This window comes from Nannospalax galili, unplaced genomic scaffold, assembly GCF_000622305.1.
Source record: "Nannospalax galili isolate Female #2095 unplaced genomic scaffold, S.galili_v1.0 scaffold104, whole genome shotgun sequence".
Classification (NCBI taxonomy): Eukaryota; Metazoa; Chordata; class Mammalia; order Rodentia; family Spalacidae; genus Nannospalax; species Nannospalax galili.
Genome location: NW_008353596.1, coordinates 1335353 through 1350021, shown reverse-complemented (window position 1 = coordinate 1350021; position 14669 = coordinate 1335353). Strand labels below are relative to the sequence as shown.

The 14669-nt window shown below is 38.0% G+C and overlaps 1 protein-coding gene across 1 annotated transcript in view; it reads right to left on the bottom strand.

Annotated features, from left to right (window-relative positions):
- Window positions 1-14669, bottom strand: part of LOC108491682 (ran-binding protein 17) — a 126241-nt gene that overhangs the window by 79074 nt on the left and 32498 nt on the right. Inside the window, exons 5-6 of the mRNA XM_017802642.2 lie at window positions 11769-11876; window positions 9427-9509 (exon numbers count right to left, since the gene is read on the bottom strand). Of these exons, the coding sequence (XP_017658131.1) occupies window positions 9427-9509; window positions 11769-11876 (191 nt within the window). The remainder of the gene's footprint in view (window positions 1-9426; window positions 9510-11768; window positions 11877-14669) is intronic.

Below are 14669 nucleotides of genomic sequence, written 5' to 3'. Positions count from 1 at the left end.
CTTAAAATTCATAAGGAACCACAAAAGATTTTTGAACAGCTTGAATTCTGAGAAAGAAAAACGTTTACATCTCCTGAGTTAAAATTATAGTATAAAGCTACAGGAATTAAAACAGTACAACACTGGCATTAAAAACTTATACATAGAGGCTCGGGATTCCTGCTGCTAGATAGTGTCTTCCAGACATGACAGGGAAACTGCACCCATGAAATCTCAAAAATATGGATGCCTAAACAAGACCTACATAGTGACAACACCGGCTGATATATACCAATGTGGATGGGGAAATTTTCATGAAGAATTGCAGGCAATCAATGGCCTTCAGAGAGGGAAAATCAGTCTTCTCTAGGGAGGAGCTTCCTGATACATTATCCAATCCCAAGTGGTCAGCCCTGAACATATACCCAGATGGCACCACTCAACGGACTTAGTATGTTGTTATATATGTATAGATGTATATAACAAATTAAAGAAGAGGTCAGGAATTTGAGCGGAAATGTGGGAAGAGTTAGAGAGAAAAGGGAGTGGTGGAAATGATATAAATTCAGCATACATGTATGAAATTTCTTGAAAAAACAAACAAAACTTTAAACTCCCCCCTCAAACGAAAAGAAAAACAAATACAAAACCCAGACAAATAGACTGAACAGAGGGGTCCAGAAAGAAATCTAAACACAAATTGTCAACTAATTTTTAACAACTGTAAAAAGAACACAATGGGAAAGGGCAGTCTCTCAACAAAGTGCTGAGAAAACTGGCTTCCGAATGTGTAAACACGAAGAAAAACAGGGGAAGGAGAGAGGGAGGGAGAGAGGGAGACAGGAGAGAAAGAAGGGGCTGGGGGTGCATGCATGCATGTGTGTACTCTGGACTCCTAGCTTATGAGCTATTGAAACCTTAAGTCAAAAGGGATGAAAGACCTCAATGTAAGACAAGAAGCTGTAACTCCTAGATGGCCACACAGAAGAAAAGCCCCTAAGACACTGGCTTTGGCAAGGATTTTTTTGGGTAGCACACCAAAAGCTTAGGCCATTAAGAGCAAAAATAAATGAGACTATATTAATCTAAAAAGTTTCTGCACAGCAAAGAAATTAACAAATAAAATGGTGGCTTTTTCATAGTGGGAAAATATTTGTAAATCATGTATCTGATAAGGAATATCCAAAATTTATAACTAACTCATGTAACTCAATATTGAAAAATCATCTGATTAAAGATTGAGCAAAAGACCAGAATACATTCCTTTAATAAAGATATGAATTTCCTTTAAATATGTTTGAAAAGATGCTTGAAACTTGATTATCTATTTGTAACTAGTACAGTACTTTAAATTATGCCAGTAGTACATTGTAAGAGTTTTATTTTTTGATATTTAACACTGCTCAACACTTGAAAATGCCACTTCTGAGGAATGAACATGGTGTAACACACTTTAAAAGTGATGTCAAACTTTAAAAAATAAAATATAAATTATGCTTACTTATTTTCTTTAGTAATTTATTCTCGGTCATGTTTTCGTGTGCTTTTAATTTTTTCCATAAAATTTTTGGCATGAACATAACTGCAGGTTTTTGGTAAATACAATGAATGTATGGAATTCCACTGAATTTGCATGGTCTTAACTTTTTTCTATGTGCATAAATTTAGCTGCTATTAATGAAAGAGAGCTTTCTGTGAGTAGCTGTGTGCATTGAGCAAATAGCTTTAATGAGATCTTCAATTAATCTCACTTTAAAGATGACCAAAATGTGTCTTTCTTGAATTATCTTTGAATAAAAGGTTATATATTATTTGTTTCAAAAAAAGACATAACTGGGGCAGGAGAGATGGCTCAGCGGTTAAGAGCACTGACTGCTCTTGCAGAGGACCCAGGTTTGATTCCCAGCACCCACATGGTGGCTACAAACCGTCCTTAACTCCATTTCCAGGGGAATCCGAATCCCTCTTCTGACCTCCGTGGCATTGTACAACACGGGTGCATTCACATACATGTAGGCAATACACATACACATAAAATAAAAATAATAAATAAAATATTTTAAAAAAGACATAACTATGGTCAACTGGCGCATGAAAAGGTGTGCAACATGGTTCATCGTGAGAGAAAGGCAATGCCAATCCACTATCAGAGACTACCTCACACTGTCTAGGATAGTGCTTTAATCAGAAAGTCACAAACTGATAACTGCTGCCAAGGACTCAGAGAAGAGAACTTGTGTACACTGTTGGTTCATCATGAGTACCATTCTGAGGCATCAGATGAAATAAAAAAGAGAATTACTGTATGCTAATTCTGTCACCACCTTCTATAGAGCTGGGCACACCCATGTTCAGCGCAGCATCACTCATAATGGCCAAAGTATGAAAACAACCCAAGTGTCTGCTAATGGACAAATGGATAAAAAAGCAGCACTAATATGTACACAGGGTATTAGTTATTTCTAAAATCCCCAAGGGTTTTCCCTTTGCCAAAATTTGGTCTGAAAAGTATTATTGGAGGTGAAATAAGCACATACATAAAGAAAATATTATATATTATATATAAAGAAAAATGTTGCATGATCTCACATGTAGAACATCATCAAAACAACTGTATTTGGGATTCATGCTAATGAGTAGATCTTAGCTACTCTTACTATGAAACTAAGAGATGATTACTATATTTACTTGTTTCATTATAGGTATTTTTTTATTGTCTGTATCTATCCCATAATATTGTTTTATTCCTTAAATATACTCAAATCAAAAATTTCATTTTTTGTTTTTTGAGACAGGGTCTCCCTTTAGCCAGAGTTGGCCTGTAACTCCCTATATAGATCAGGCTGGCCTCAATCTCAGTGAGATCCATGTGCCTCTACCTCCTGTGTGCTACCACACACCCAGCAAAAATTCTGTAAAAAAGATACAGTTGGGGCTGGTGAGATTTCTCACTAGGTAAAGGTGCTTTCTGCCAAGCCTGATGACCTAAGTTTGGACCATGGTACCCACATTGTGGAAGAAAACAACCCCTTACTGAAAGGTGTCCTGTCACAGGTAGACATGGTGGTGCCTGTACATGAAGACACACAATAAGAATAAACATAAAATAAATTTTTAAGGAAAGGATAAAATTTTAATTCCTTACTTTGATTCAGATCTTATTTCATAATTACAATTCTCCTATTAACTTCATTGCCCTAAAACTCCCAAAGATTTGCTTAGGACACTGGCAATTTTGAAATTTTTGCTGTTTTCTTGCTATTTTAATTTTATATTTATGTGCTTTGTAAAAAGTTATCTTCTACTTTAAATGCCCTTTTCAAACTTTGGGGCTGTAGTCTTTCTTTTTTTCAAGGTTTCTTCTCTGTTTTTTTAAAAAGCATCTGTCTTTGTAGGTGTGTGCCACGTGCAGGTGCCCTTGGAAGCCAGAAGAGGGAGTTGGATCTCCTAGAGCTGGAGTTACAGGTATGGTGAGTGCCTAATGTGGGTGCTGGGAACCAAACTCGGGCTCTCTGGAAGAGCAGAAAGTGCTCTTAAGGGCTGGGCTATCTCCTCATCCCCAAGGATTCTTCACACGCACACACACACACACACACACACACACACACACACACACACACGCACGCATACGCACACACACGCACACACACACACACAAACACACACCCTTCTCTGACCCTTGGATTTGAATTTGAAAATCTCTTCTACATTTCCAGAGCACTCTGAATACTTTTCAAGCATAACATGAAGCACAGTGCTTTGTAATTCTCCATGTACTTTTCTGAATCTCCTGCTAGCTTGAAGTTCCTTTAGGGAGGAATCAGTAAGACTCCTTTTCCTGTGTGTTTGTTGATCTTCCCATCCCTTGTAACTCTCAGAGTATCACACAGTAAATGCTCAATAAATGTTGGCTGCAAGGATGAAAGAATCCATTAGCACTTTTTGCCTGTGTGCAAAGGAGGTTTAGTCTAGTATCCGTAGTCTTTTGGCCGTAGCACGGAACAATCCTCAAGGCTTTTCCTTTTATAAGCCAGCTGATTAGTGGTCTGGGGTCCTCAAGGTGCAATCATTCTATTGCCGCCACAAGACTTGTGAAGACTTTACATGCTGACTCACAGAACAAAGTCCATACCCACGGATCCTGGATAATCTGCTTTCAAAAACTGCTATTTCCTGCTGGCATTTTATTATTAAGTCCCTAAGGATTTCAAGACCAATGTCACCTACTTTCTTGTTATCATTTCAGTGCAAATACATGACCGAATCCCTCTATTCTTACACTTTTAATGGTATATGCCAATGATTCTTTTTTTAACGGGTAACACCTTTTACAAACAAATCTAGTTGGTGTAACTATGTAGCGGGATATTTCTAGTCAGGCCTGCCTTTCTTTCTGGAGCGCCTCTGTGCTTCTTCACAGACGTCTATTACAAAACCCAGTGAGAAAACCACTGCTGTGTTAGCTGGGTCCCAAGGAGGAGCAATGGTTTGTTCAGAACTTTACAGACTAAATTGTGTGTTAAGACCTTCACTGCGCTCAGAGCACATGCTGCTTCAAGATGTAAATTCTTCAGGAAAGGGTATAAACATAGTTTGTTGTTCCCATTTTTAAAGTTTAGATTTTTACATGGTAAGATCCTTACATCAGTTATCTAAAGAGGGAATAAAAGTAATTCCATCCCAGCTAGTCTCATGGAAATGAGCACTGTTTCTCCCCTTTGTGCACGCTTCAACCAACAGATGTCACTGAAGATCCCAGTACCCAGAGGCAAAGGGAAGAAAGATTAAACAAATGGCAATTGAGCATAAAAAACATCCACTTCTTAAAACTGAGAAGTAAGTTTCCAAAGTAATAACATTTATTACACTGCATGCAACATTTTAACCAAAAATTTAAAGAAAGAAATTTCTTTTATTAAGTTGCTCTGGCGGAATGGATCATTGTACTAAGTTTTGAAATACATGTTCTTGAAGCAATTTAAAACTCATTAGAAATAATAGGCTTGGGCTAGTAGAAAATGTGGTAAAATTTAATCCTCATCCAAATGTTACCTGGGCTGTACAAACAGGAAATTGTTTTGTGCTACTGTGGCTAACCTCACTGCTGACCCTGAGCTGTAACGGCAAGAGCAGCCGAGAGCTGAGGCAAAATTAAAAACTTACATCAAAGTATATCATGACAGAATGTAGAGAAATAAAACAGCACATCAAAAGCATTCTTTTCCTGCCACTTTCACAGCGCTGCAAGGTGAGGTGTTTCACAAAATGTGTAACAAATCAGGTGCATTAGGCAATGAGTCCTCTCAGGTACCACCCTACCACTAACTAACCAACCAGGCACTGCTAGGACAGGTGAGCCCAGGAAGCCCAGTACAGATGGAGACAGAGGGATCACAAAATGCTCTGGCCTTTCCCACAATGGGTTTCCCCTTCCTTCACCTTGCCTAAGCAAAGAAATAATTCTGGCTCTGCTCTGTCTCCCTGTTACTCTTTCTTTCATCTTCATGTTCCTGGATAGGAACCTCATGACCCTCTTCAGAGGAAAAGCACAGCAAGAAAACATCACCGAAGCCTCACAAAACGGTTGGAAGGCAGTGTGGGAATCAGTGGGGGATAAGGGATAGTCTATTGTTTCATGTAAAGTGTATGTGTCAAAGTCACTGGTAACATAGCTGAAGGATGTTTTCCATTGTACCTTTGGTTTTAGGATATAAATCACTAAACTTCTAAACACTATCTCAAAGTCCAGCCAGTTCTAGGAATCTAACTCTAACTCCAGATGCTAGGAATCCAATACCTTCTGGCTTCTGTGCGCATTGCACACATGGGGTGCACTCACATGCAGGCAAAACACTAATACACATAAAATAAAAAAATTATGAATTAATATGCAAATACTATGACAAAGCTTATGACACAATTAGGTTTTGTCTGCACTACTGTATGTATTCCTTATTCCCTCTCTTATATATATATATATAAAAAGGCAGTAAGAAATATGGAAAAATGATTAGCTAAAGTCATGATGACTTCCGATGAAATTCCAATTCAAATACTTGCCAGCTGTGTAATTCCTGGCTAACTTCTTAATCTTGAATATCTTCAATTTCTTTCTTGTTAGTTACAGTAATCACAGTGGTTAAATAGTCTAAGGCCTTTTAGAACATTATCTTACTGAATTCTTTTTCTAAAAATATATTTATTCTTCTTTTATGTGCATGAGTGTTTTGCCTGTATGTATGCAGATACACCCATGTTGTGTAATGTCTGCAGGGGCCAGAAGAGGGTGTCAAATCCCCTGTAACTGGAGTTATGGATGGTTGTTAGCCATCATGTGGATGCTAGGAATCGAAACTGGTTCCTCTATAAGGGCAGCCAGTACTCTTAACTGCTGAGCCATCTCTCCATCCCTGAATTCCTATAAGCATTTTATAGTGTATGTATTATTCTCCCTGTTTAACAAGAAACTGAAGGCAAGGCAGGCTAAGCAACTTAACCAAGGTCATATAACTAATGAGCAGCAGATAATAATATCTATCCTGAGGACTCAACAGGGGAATGTATGATAAGTGATCTAATACAGAACAAGCACATAATAGCTGATCAAAAACTGGAAACTACCCGAACTACTCTTCTAAATCGAAAAGCAGATCTTTAATCTCCTATTCTTTCTTCTGAGCAAGACAATAATGCCTTACTACTTTTTTCGCAAAAAATGCTGGACCAGGTGTGGTGGTGCAAACCTTTAATCCCAGCACTCAGGAGGCAGAGGCAGGTGAATTTCTGTGAGTTAGAGGCCATTCCCTCTCTCAACACCCCCTCCCCAAACCAGAAAAACAAAAACAAGCCACAAACAAGTATGCATGTGCATGCTGTCTCTCTCTCACACACACACTCACACACACTCACTCACTCTCACACTCTCACACACACACTTTCACACTCTCTCACACACACACTTTCACACTCTCTCACAATCTCTCTCTCACACACACACACTTTCACACTCTCTCACACTCTCTCTCACACACACTCTCTCTCTTTCTCTCTCTCAAGGCTTTGTCTTTTATCTTTTGCTTCCTTTTTTCTCCTTTCTTTCCTTTCTGTCTCCTCTTTCAATGTAATTTTCACATAGTATCTTTCTTAGTTTTTGTTGTAATGCCTTTTCTGTGTCAGAAATCTGGATAGGAGACTGGATAGCTTTTGAAGCCCACAGATCTGACATTGTTCTATGAGACTCCTTTTGGTGTCACTTGCTAGATATACATTCTGTCCTGGAGAGCCAGTGGCACTGAAGAGGAAGGGGTCGAGGTCACTGCTCTTATTAGCCACAGGGCAATAGTGAATAAGCCCCAAAGGGAAAAACGCATTTAATGAAACTACAAAGAAAAGGACATGAGCATCTCTCTAGGAGAACTGTACTGTACAGAGCCCAGCTCAAAGCTGGCCTTCAGTCAGTTCAGGCCAAATTAGATTACAGAAGTTGGGGCTGAGATGGCTCACGGTTTGAGAGCATTAGCTGCTCTTGAAGGTTCAGTTCCCAACACCCACATGGTGGCTAACAACTGTCTGTAACTCCAGTTCCGGGGGATCGAATGCTCTCCTCTGGCCTCCGTGGGCAATGTATGACAGAAGTACACTTACATACATGAAGGTAAAACACTCATACACATAAAAAAAATTTTAGATTACAGAAGACTCTATCCCCATTCCCTGCCTACATAAAAGTCTCAGAGTAGTTTCTACTTTTCAGAACCTCCAGACTCATTTCCAAAGTGGCTATACTAGTTTACACTCCTACCAGAAGCGTTAAGAGCTCCCCTATCCCCACAGCCACACCAGCCTTTGTTGTAATTAGTATCCCTTATGATGGCCATTCTGACTAGGTGAGACAATCTTTGTTTGCTTGTTTGTTTGAAGACAGGGTCTCCCTGTAGGCCCAGTTGTCCTAGAACTTTATATGTAAAACAGGCTGACTACTCTCAGAGATGTCTGTTTTTGCCGGAAGTGCTAAGATTTAAAGGGATGTGCCAGCATACTCATCAGAGATGGAATCCTAAAGTAGTTTTAATTTGCATTTCCCTGGTTAAGGATGCTGAACACTTTTAAAGCGTTTCTGAGATTTAAGACCTTCTCTACAAGGGGGAATCCATACCTAATAGTATGACCCAGGTCCAAACCCAAGACTGAAGAGGTCTTAGATCCTAGCAAGAAACCTAATACTGTTGCTTTGCTGAACTGACATAACACTAAACCACTCTCTAAACAGCTATGTTTCTACCCACAGACAAAGACTATTCTTAGCCTTAATCTTGGAAGCTCCTCCTTAAAGTCAACAGAGATGAATGCAAAGACCCATGGCTGCATAAGATGTTGAGAATAAAAGATGGCTGATGGCTCCGCTCTAAGCAAGACATCTATACCACCCCCTTAAGGCTCAAGGAACACTACAGAAGAGGGGCAGAAAGAATGTTAAGAGTTGGAAGACAGGGAGAAGGGCTGTGAATCCTGTAAGCGTGATATGGTCATTGTAATCATGAACTCCTGGTAGCTGTGCCTATTGGCACTGGGCCTACATAAGTCAGACCCTCCTAAGAGTCAGCTATGGATGGAGGAAGGGGCGCACTGGCTCCTACCACTTACTGATGATTTATCAGCAACTAATAGATTCTTGAAAAGGGAGTGGCATAGTGTTCAGCTGCATACCCACTGGTGTGCCCACCAGGCTCTGATAGATAGTTCCAAATTCAGATTCACACAGACTCTGTGGGACACTAAATAAAATAAAAACTAATGAATATGGGAAATAGATTTGTAAGGAAGAAGGGAAGTTGGTAGGGGTGAGCAGGAATTAAGTGTGTGTGTGTGTGTGTGTGTGTGTGTGTGTGTGTGTGTGTAACCAGAATGCATTATAAACACATATCAAATTGTTAAAGAACAAAATTGATTAAAGTCTTTGGCTATTATTAACTAGAACAATCTTGACTACAGACCTGTTTCTAGGGGTGCAGTACCCAAAAGTTCCTTGTAACAAAGCACCTACTGCTGTATACAAGGAATTTCCTGAACATTCAATGATAAAGTGGTCTTAGCATTCACTGCTCTAAGACAGCAAACTCCCTGATGTAAATTTGAGAAATTCTGAATATATTGTAACTTTTTAAAAGTCTATCTAGTATATTTTTTATCCCTGACACTGCAATTTTATCCCAAAGAAATTTATCAAATTGCCAGGATGTCACTATCCTCTCCTGTCTGATGCCATCAGAAGCTACCTGCTTTTTGCCTTCTCCTGTCTGACGCCGTTAGAAGCTGCCTGCTTTTTGCACCATTACCCACTTCACAAGTTCATACAGATATGAAGGTTCAAAAGAATAAAATAACATCTTTCTTTCTAGAAACAGATAAAGTTATACCGTAGAGACAAATATGGAAAAGGATATTCACCATAAGTGCAAACCATTTTGCTTGCTTCTCTGAAGAGAAGAATTCCATTAGGAGAGGATACATCAAAATTCAAACGCTGCGACCTAAGAAATATAGCAAAAATCATATTATTTCTGCAGATAAGTAAACCAAATATTGGTTTTAAATGCCTGGAATTTTCTTTGATTAGAAGCAATGCAGTGCACTTATCCTTTAAAGTGCCACTCTAACCCTACAGCTATTGATAAATTACTGACAAAAATTTCCTCCCTATAAAGGACAACTAAGATCAGTATTCGCTGATTCAAAGGGTTCATTTTCTAATTTATCAGAATAATATCCTGACATTTTACAGCACAGATATTTTACCTCTTCTCCTTTCATGTAAAGTGGCTGGTGGATAATAATTAAAACCTTTTGATTTTAAAAATAAAAATAAACACCAGGGTATGTAAGTTTACATAGACACTTACATAGAGATATAGTTATACATTTGACATCTCTCACAGTCTGATCCCCATTTTTAAAACAAATTCTGAAGTGACAGAAAATGTAGGCTCCTTTAATAATGTGCAAATGTGTAATGAATCATCTCATACTTTGAGTATATTTCAAACACATTACATTACAGATCATAGTTTCTACTGCACAAAGCTTAACTAAATCAGAAACAAGTGCCACAGTGCTCTGAGAAATAGTCTTTCTCTGGTTCCTGACAGGTGAGTAACAATATGAGCAGAATGAAGGGTTGACAAGCCATTCTGACATAATATTTGCTTTTTAATCCCAACCCCCATTTTACTTGGCCCTGAGACACCATGCTGCTAAGCTTTTAAGATATAGTGGTATTTTTTTTTCAGAGTTGCAAAAAACCAAAACCAAACCAGCGGACCAATCAACTAAAAAAGACCATCCCCCAAACCTCAAAGCAAAGGCATTGGTAATGTATTGTTTGCTAGATGAACTGTTGGTTTTTCATGTTTTTACAAAATAATTTAGTATTACGTGTAATAATGTTAGAAATACTGTTATGAACATTTGATAATTATATGCCAATAGGCATTATAATTCCTGATTAGGAAAAAGAACTGCACACACATAAATCACATCAGATAATTCATATTAGATTCTAAAGAAATATACAAATAACATTTCATGAAATAACAGATTTTTACATGGTAATCCTTGGTCACTTGGATATAAATTACCTGCTATGACAGACATAAAATGCTTTATAACATACACTTTTTCCTTTTGTATTAAATGTTATTCCCGTAATATATATCACATGTCTGATTAACAACAATATTTAATGAAGAAAATCTCTAAATTTCCCTGAATATTTAAGGTACCTATGAGAACGCTTTCTTAAAAATCAAGAGGTTTCATAAAAAACAATACTCACATTTCTTTGGCAAGCCTTTCTCCACCTCTTATTTATGAATAAAAAAATTTAAATTACTGCTGTGAATTCAGCAACAGAGATATAGCACTGAGCTGCAAGTCATCTTCCTTCCCTGTCTGGTTATCTTCCCTTCAGCATGCTCTTTACAAAGACTGATGAAACAAGATGGCTAAGTGACAGGTAATTTGGTGCTAAGCCACATCCACAATGACATATTTTAAAGAGGTAAATACAATTAACTTGCCACATCTTTGTTAATATTTATATGCAGAGCATTTGAATCCCTGCTGCTCTGCACAAATTATAAGGTCAACTAGGCAATTTCTGAAGTGTTGTGGTTCCAATTTTAGAGAAAACTGAGTGTATCTTCCAAATGTATGCAGCCAGTACCACAAGGATGAGCACTGAGTGAACACAGACAAACAACTACGTGCTCATGGGCTGCTCTGGCACTCAGTTTCCTTATTCACCAAGTGAAACATTTCAAGTCAGAGATGGCTAAATTTCTGTTCTCATTTTAAATTCTATAAAATTGTAGTTTAAGCAGTCAAAGTGTTAAAATAGCTGCCCTTTCCCTCTATTTCGTGACTGAATATTTTAAATAATAGTGGCTTTAAACTATTATTTAAATAATATCATTTAAATTAGTCTTTCAACGTTTTCCATTTCCCCAAATTTCTATATGAGAAGTATGCCTTCTTCCTTTCTCTTTTTCAGTCTTATATACACATAAGTACACTGTAATTCTGTAACTGGTGCGTGTGTCCCTGTGTGTCATCCATCGTCCCCTGTCCCATGCCCACCCCCCATCCTCTCTAGCTGATGTCTCTGTTGTTTTCACCAATTATCTTCCTGGGCTGGGCTAAGCCTTGAAGATACTCACAGTAGGCAGGAGTTTGAGCCCTGAAGATTGTGGGCAAGAGCAGCCTGTTAGTCTATTCTCAGTCACATTCCTTACCTGTTGTGCATCAGTTCTGCCATAAGTTTCAGAATGGGAGTAGTACATGCCGGTTCTCCATACCATCGTTCCACAGCCCTCTGAAGCACTGGAAGATATGTTGGATACCTTTCATAAAGCTTGTTAAAGAAATTAAGGTAAGGGCTAAGAGCTGGGAATGTAGCTCCATGGCAGAGAACCTGCCTAGCACGCTTAACTCTGGGCTCCATCCCCAGCATGGCAAAAGCAACAACAAATTGTTGAAAATTAATGGCATTTAAAAACAAAAAATGGAAATATACATTTCTTCTACATTTAGTGCACAATGGGAACTTTATAAACCACTCTTTCTAATCTGTGCAGCTATACTTTAGGGGAGCTACAATCAGTGTGCTTATTTGTACCCATAAGTTAAACTGATCTATTCCTAGTATGTATAAATGGGAGATATACTTTTAAGTATCATGTTAAGTAATAAAGAATTATGCTTTATCTTATAGGGAAGGAAAGTAAATTTAGACAAAGAGGAATGACAATATATTTGAGTCATTATTATTGCGGTTTCTGTGAGCATTATACTGAGAAAAAGACTATTATGAAATTAAAAAAAATTCACGAAGGAGGGAGAAGTGCCAGTAAATCTTATGTACGCATTCCAGCTTCAAGATTACCTACATCTGTCTTTTTTTTTTCTTTAAGTTGTAGATGTCTCTGTTTTGGTATACAATAGCTCCAAGACACATCTGGGATAAAAGTTCTGGGTTACAACTAATCTACTCAAGATCGCTGTTGCCAAAAGGTAGCGCAGTGTACACACAAGAAGAAATTTTCTTTCTCTTTAAGTAAAAAAAAATTTTGGCTTATTAGTATTTACAAAACAACTTCAGCACACAGAAGTATTTAAAAAAATTAAATCAAGGTCTTTCTTCATTTTTTGAATACTTCTATGTGCTGTAGTTGTTTGTAAACACTAAGATACTTTTATTTTTAAAATTTTATTTTAAAAATTTTAAAATTTGAACATTCTTATTAAAAGGAAGGGGTGTACCCCTCTGATAAGCCTATGTCAGGGACCATCACAATCTGAAAAGCTGACTCAGCTCTGCTGGCCTTCAACCCACAACTGGCCTCTTCCCTGCCAAATGGAGACATAAGGATAAGACTAAAACCTCAAACCAGAGCAGGAAAATCACACTTTCTGTTTCTTTTTCTAATCCTGATGTCCTCATCTCTTTATTTTAGATGAATGTGCTGAACTGGATCACTATGGTGCTCCTTTCTGTGTGGTGTTACAGAATGCTCCAAGGTAAAAAACTTCTCTCTTCATCAAATCCCTCAGCATGGCATACAAGGCCCTTTACAGTATGACCCCTGCCAGCCTCTAACCTCTTCTCTTAGCATTTCTGCTCTATGCACTATTTGGCTATTCCTAACTCCCTGGAAACCACTGGATTCCAACTCTTGTCTCCATTTCTCTATGCACTGTTTCCTTCTACCTAATCTTCTGCCTTTCAGTACTTAGTTCAAGTTTCATCCCTCTAGGATATTTTCGCTATCAGGCCAAAAGGCACCAAATCTCTTGCTCATCTATGTTCAATGAGTACTTTTGACTACATCTCTCTGTGAGACATGGTTGGGTGCTTATATTATCTGCCTGTCCTACTAGAGCACAGACCTGTGCTTCCTATCATCTTCCTACCAAAGGCTACTTGTCCCTCAGATTCCAATATAGGTGTCAATGATTCCAGAAAGACTTTCCCAACACCACATACACACCCTACACCACCCCTGGTTAACTGACTCCTATGTATGGCTGTACTAGCATATCACAACACTTGTCTATCTATTCCAAGCTCTATGAGGACAAAAACCAAGCACTTACTGAATGTACAGGCCCGGCACAACCCAAATATTTGTTATTGTAAACCTGCTAACCTACAAATGGGATAGAGCCCATGCCATTAGAACCATCTTTTGATTATTTAAACCGTGCATTTAACTTTGGGCTTTAAGATACCATTTATATAATGCTCAGTGGAAATAAGCCACCCCAAGCCTGGAGAGTGGTGTGTTCCCCACAAGTGGAACAGTAATCATTTGCCCCTCTACAGGTATTATGCTAAGGTTGTATTTACTGCAGTATTTCTCTTCAAAAGCACTGTTTTAGAGTCCCCAGAGGCACTGGTGAATAAAACCTTATGAAAATTCCCGCCCTCATGGAAGTAAAATAAGCATATATTAGAAAGTTTTACAAAGGAAAATAAAGCAGGGGATAAAGAAGATATTCATGGGTGAGAAGTTAGTTGTATGAAATGATAAAAATAAAACTAAGGCTGGTGAGATGGCTTAGTGGGTAAAGGTGCTTCATGCCAAGGCCTGACTACCTGAGTTTGATCACTGGACTCTACATGATGAAAGCAGACAACCGTTCCCTACAAGCTGTCCTCTGACTTCTACACATACTCTATGATGTGTGTGCCAATATAAGTGCATAAAAGGTCTGTTTAGGTTTGTTATATATAAAGGATGAAAAAAAATAATATACACATAATCTTAAAATTTCTATGGTCATAGTTTAGTCAACTAATTTAAAGTCACTGGACTCTACATGATGAAAGCAGACAACCGTTCCCTACAAGCTGTCCTCTGACTTCTACACATACTCTATGATGTGTGTGCCAATATAAGTGCATAAAAGGTCTGTTTAGGTTTGTTATATATAAAGGATGAAAAAAAATAATATACACATAATCTTAAAATTTCTATGGTCATAGTTTAGTCAACTAATTTAAAGAAAATATAAATCTAGTCAATGTTTATCTGAGAATATTTGGTTCTTTAACAAGCCTTATCTATGCAGCACATGTTAATTAAAAGTACCAGACTGGTGGAACTAACCTTATTGGGTGTTTAACAGCCATA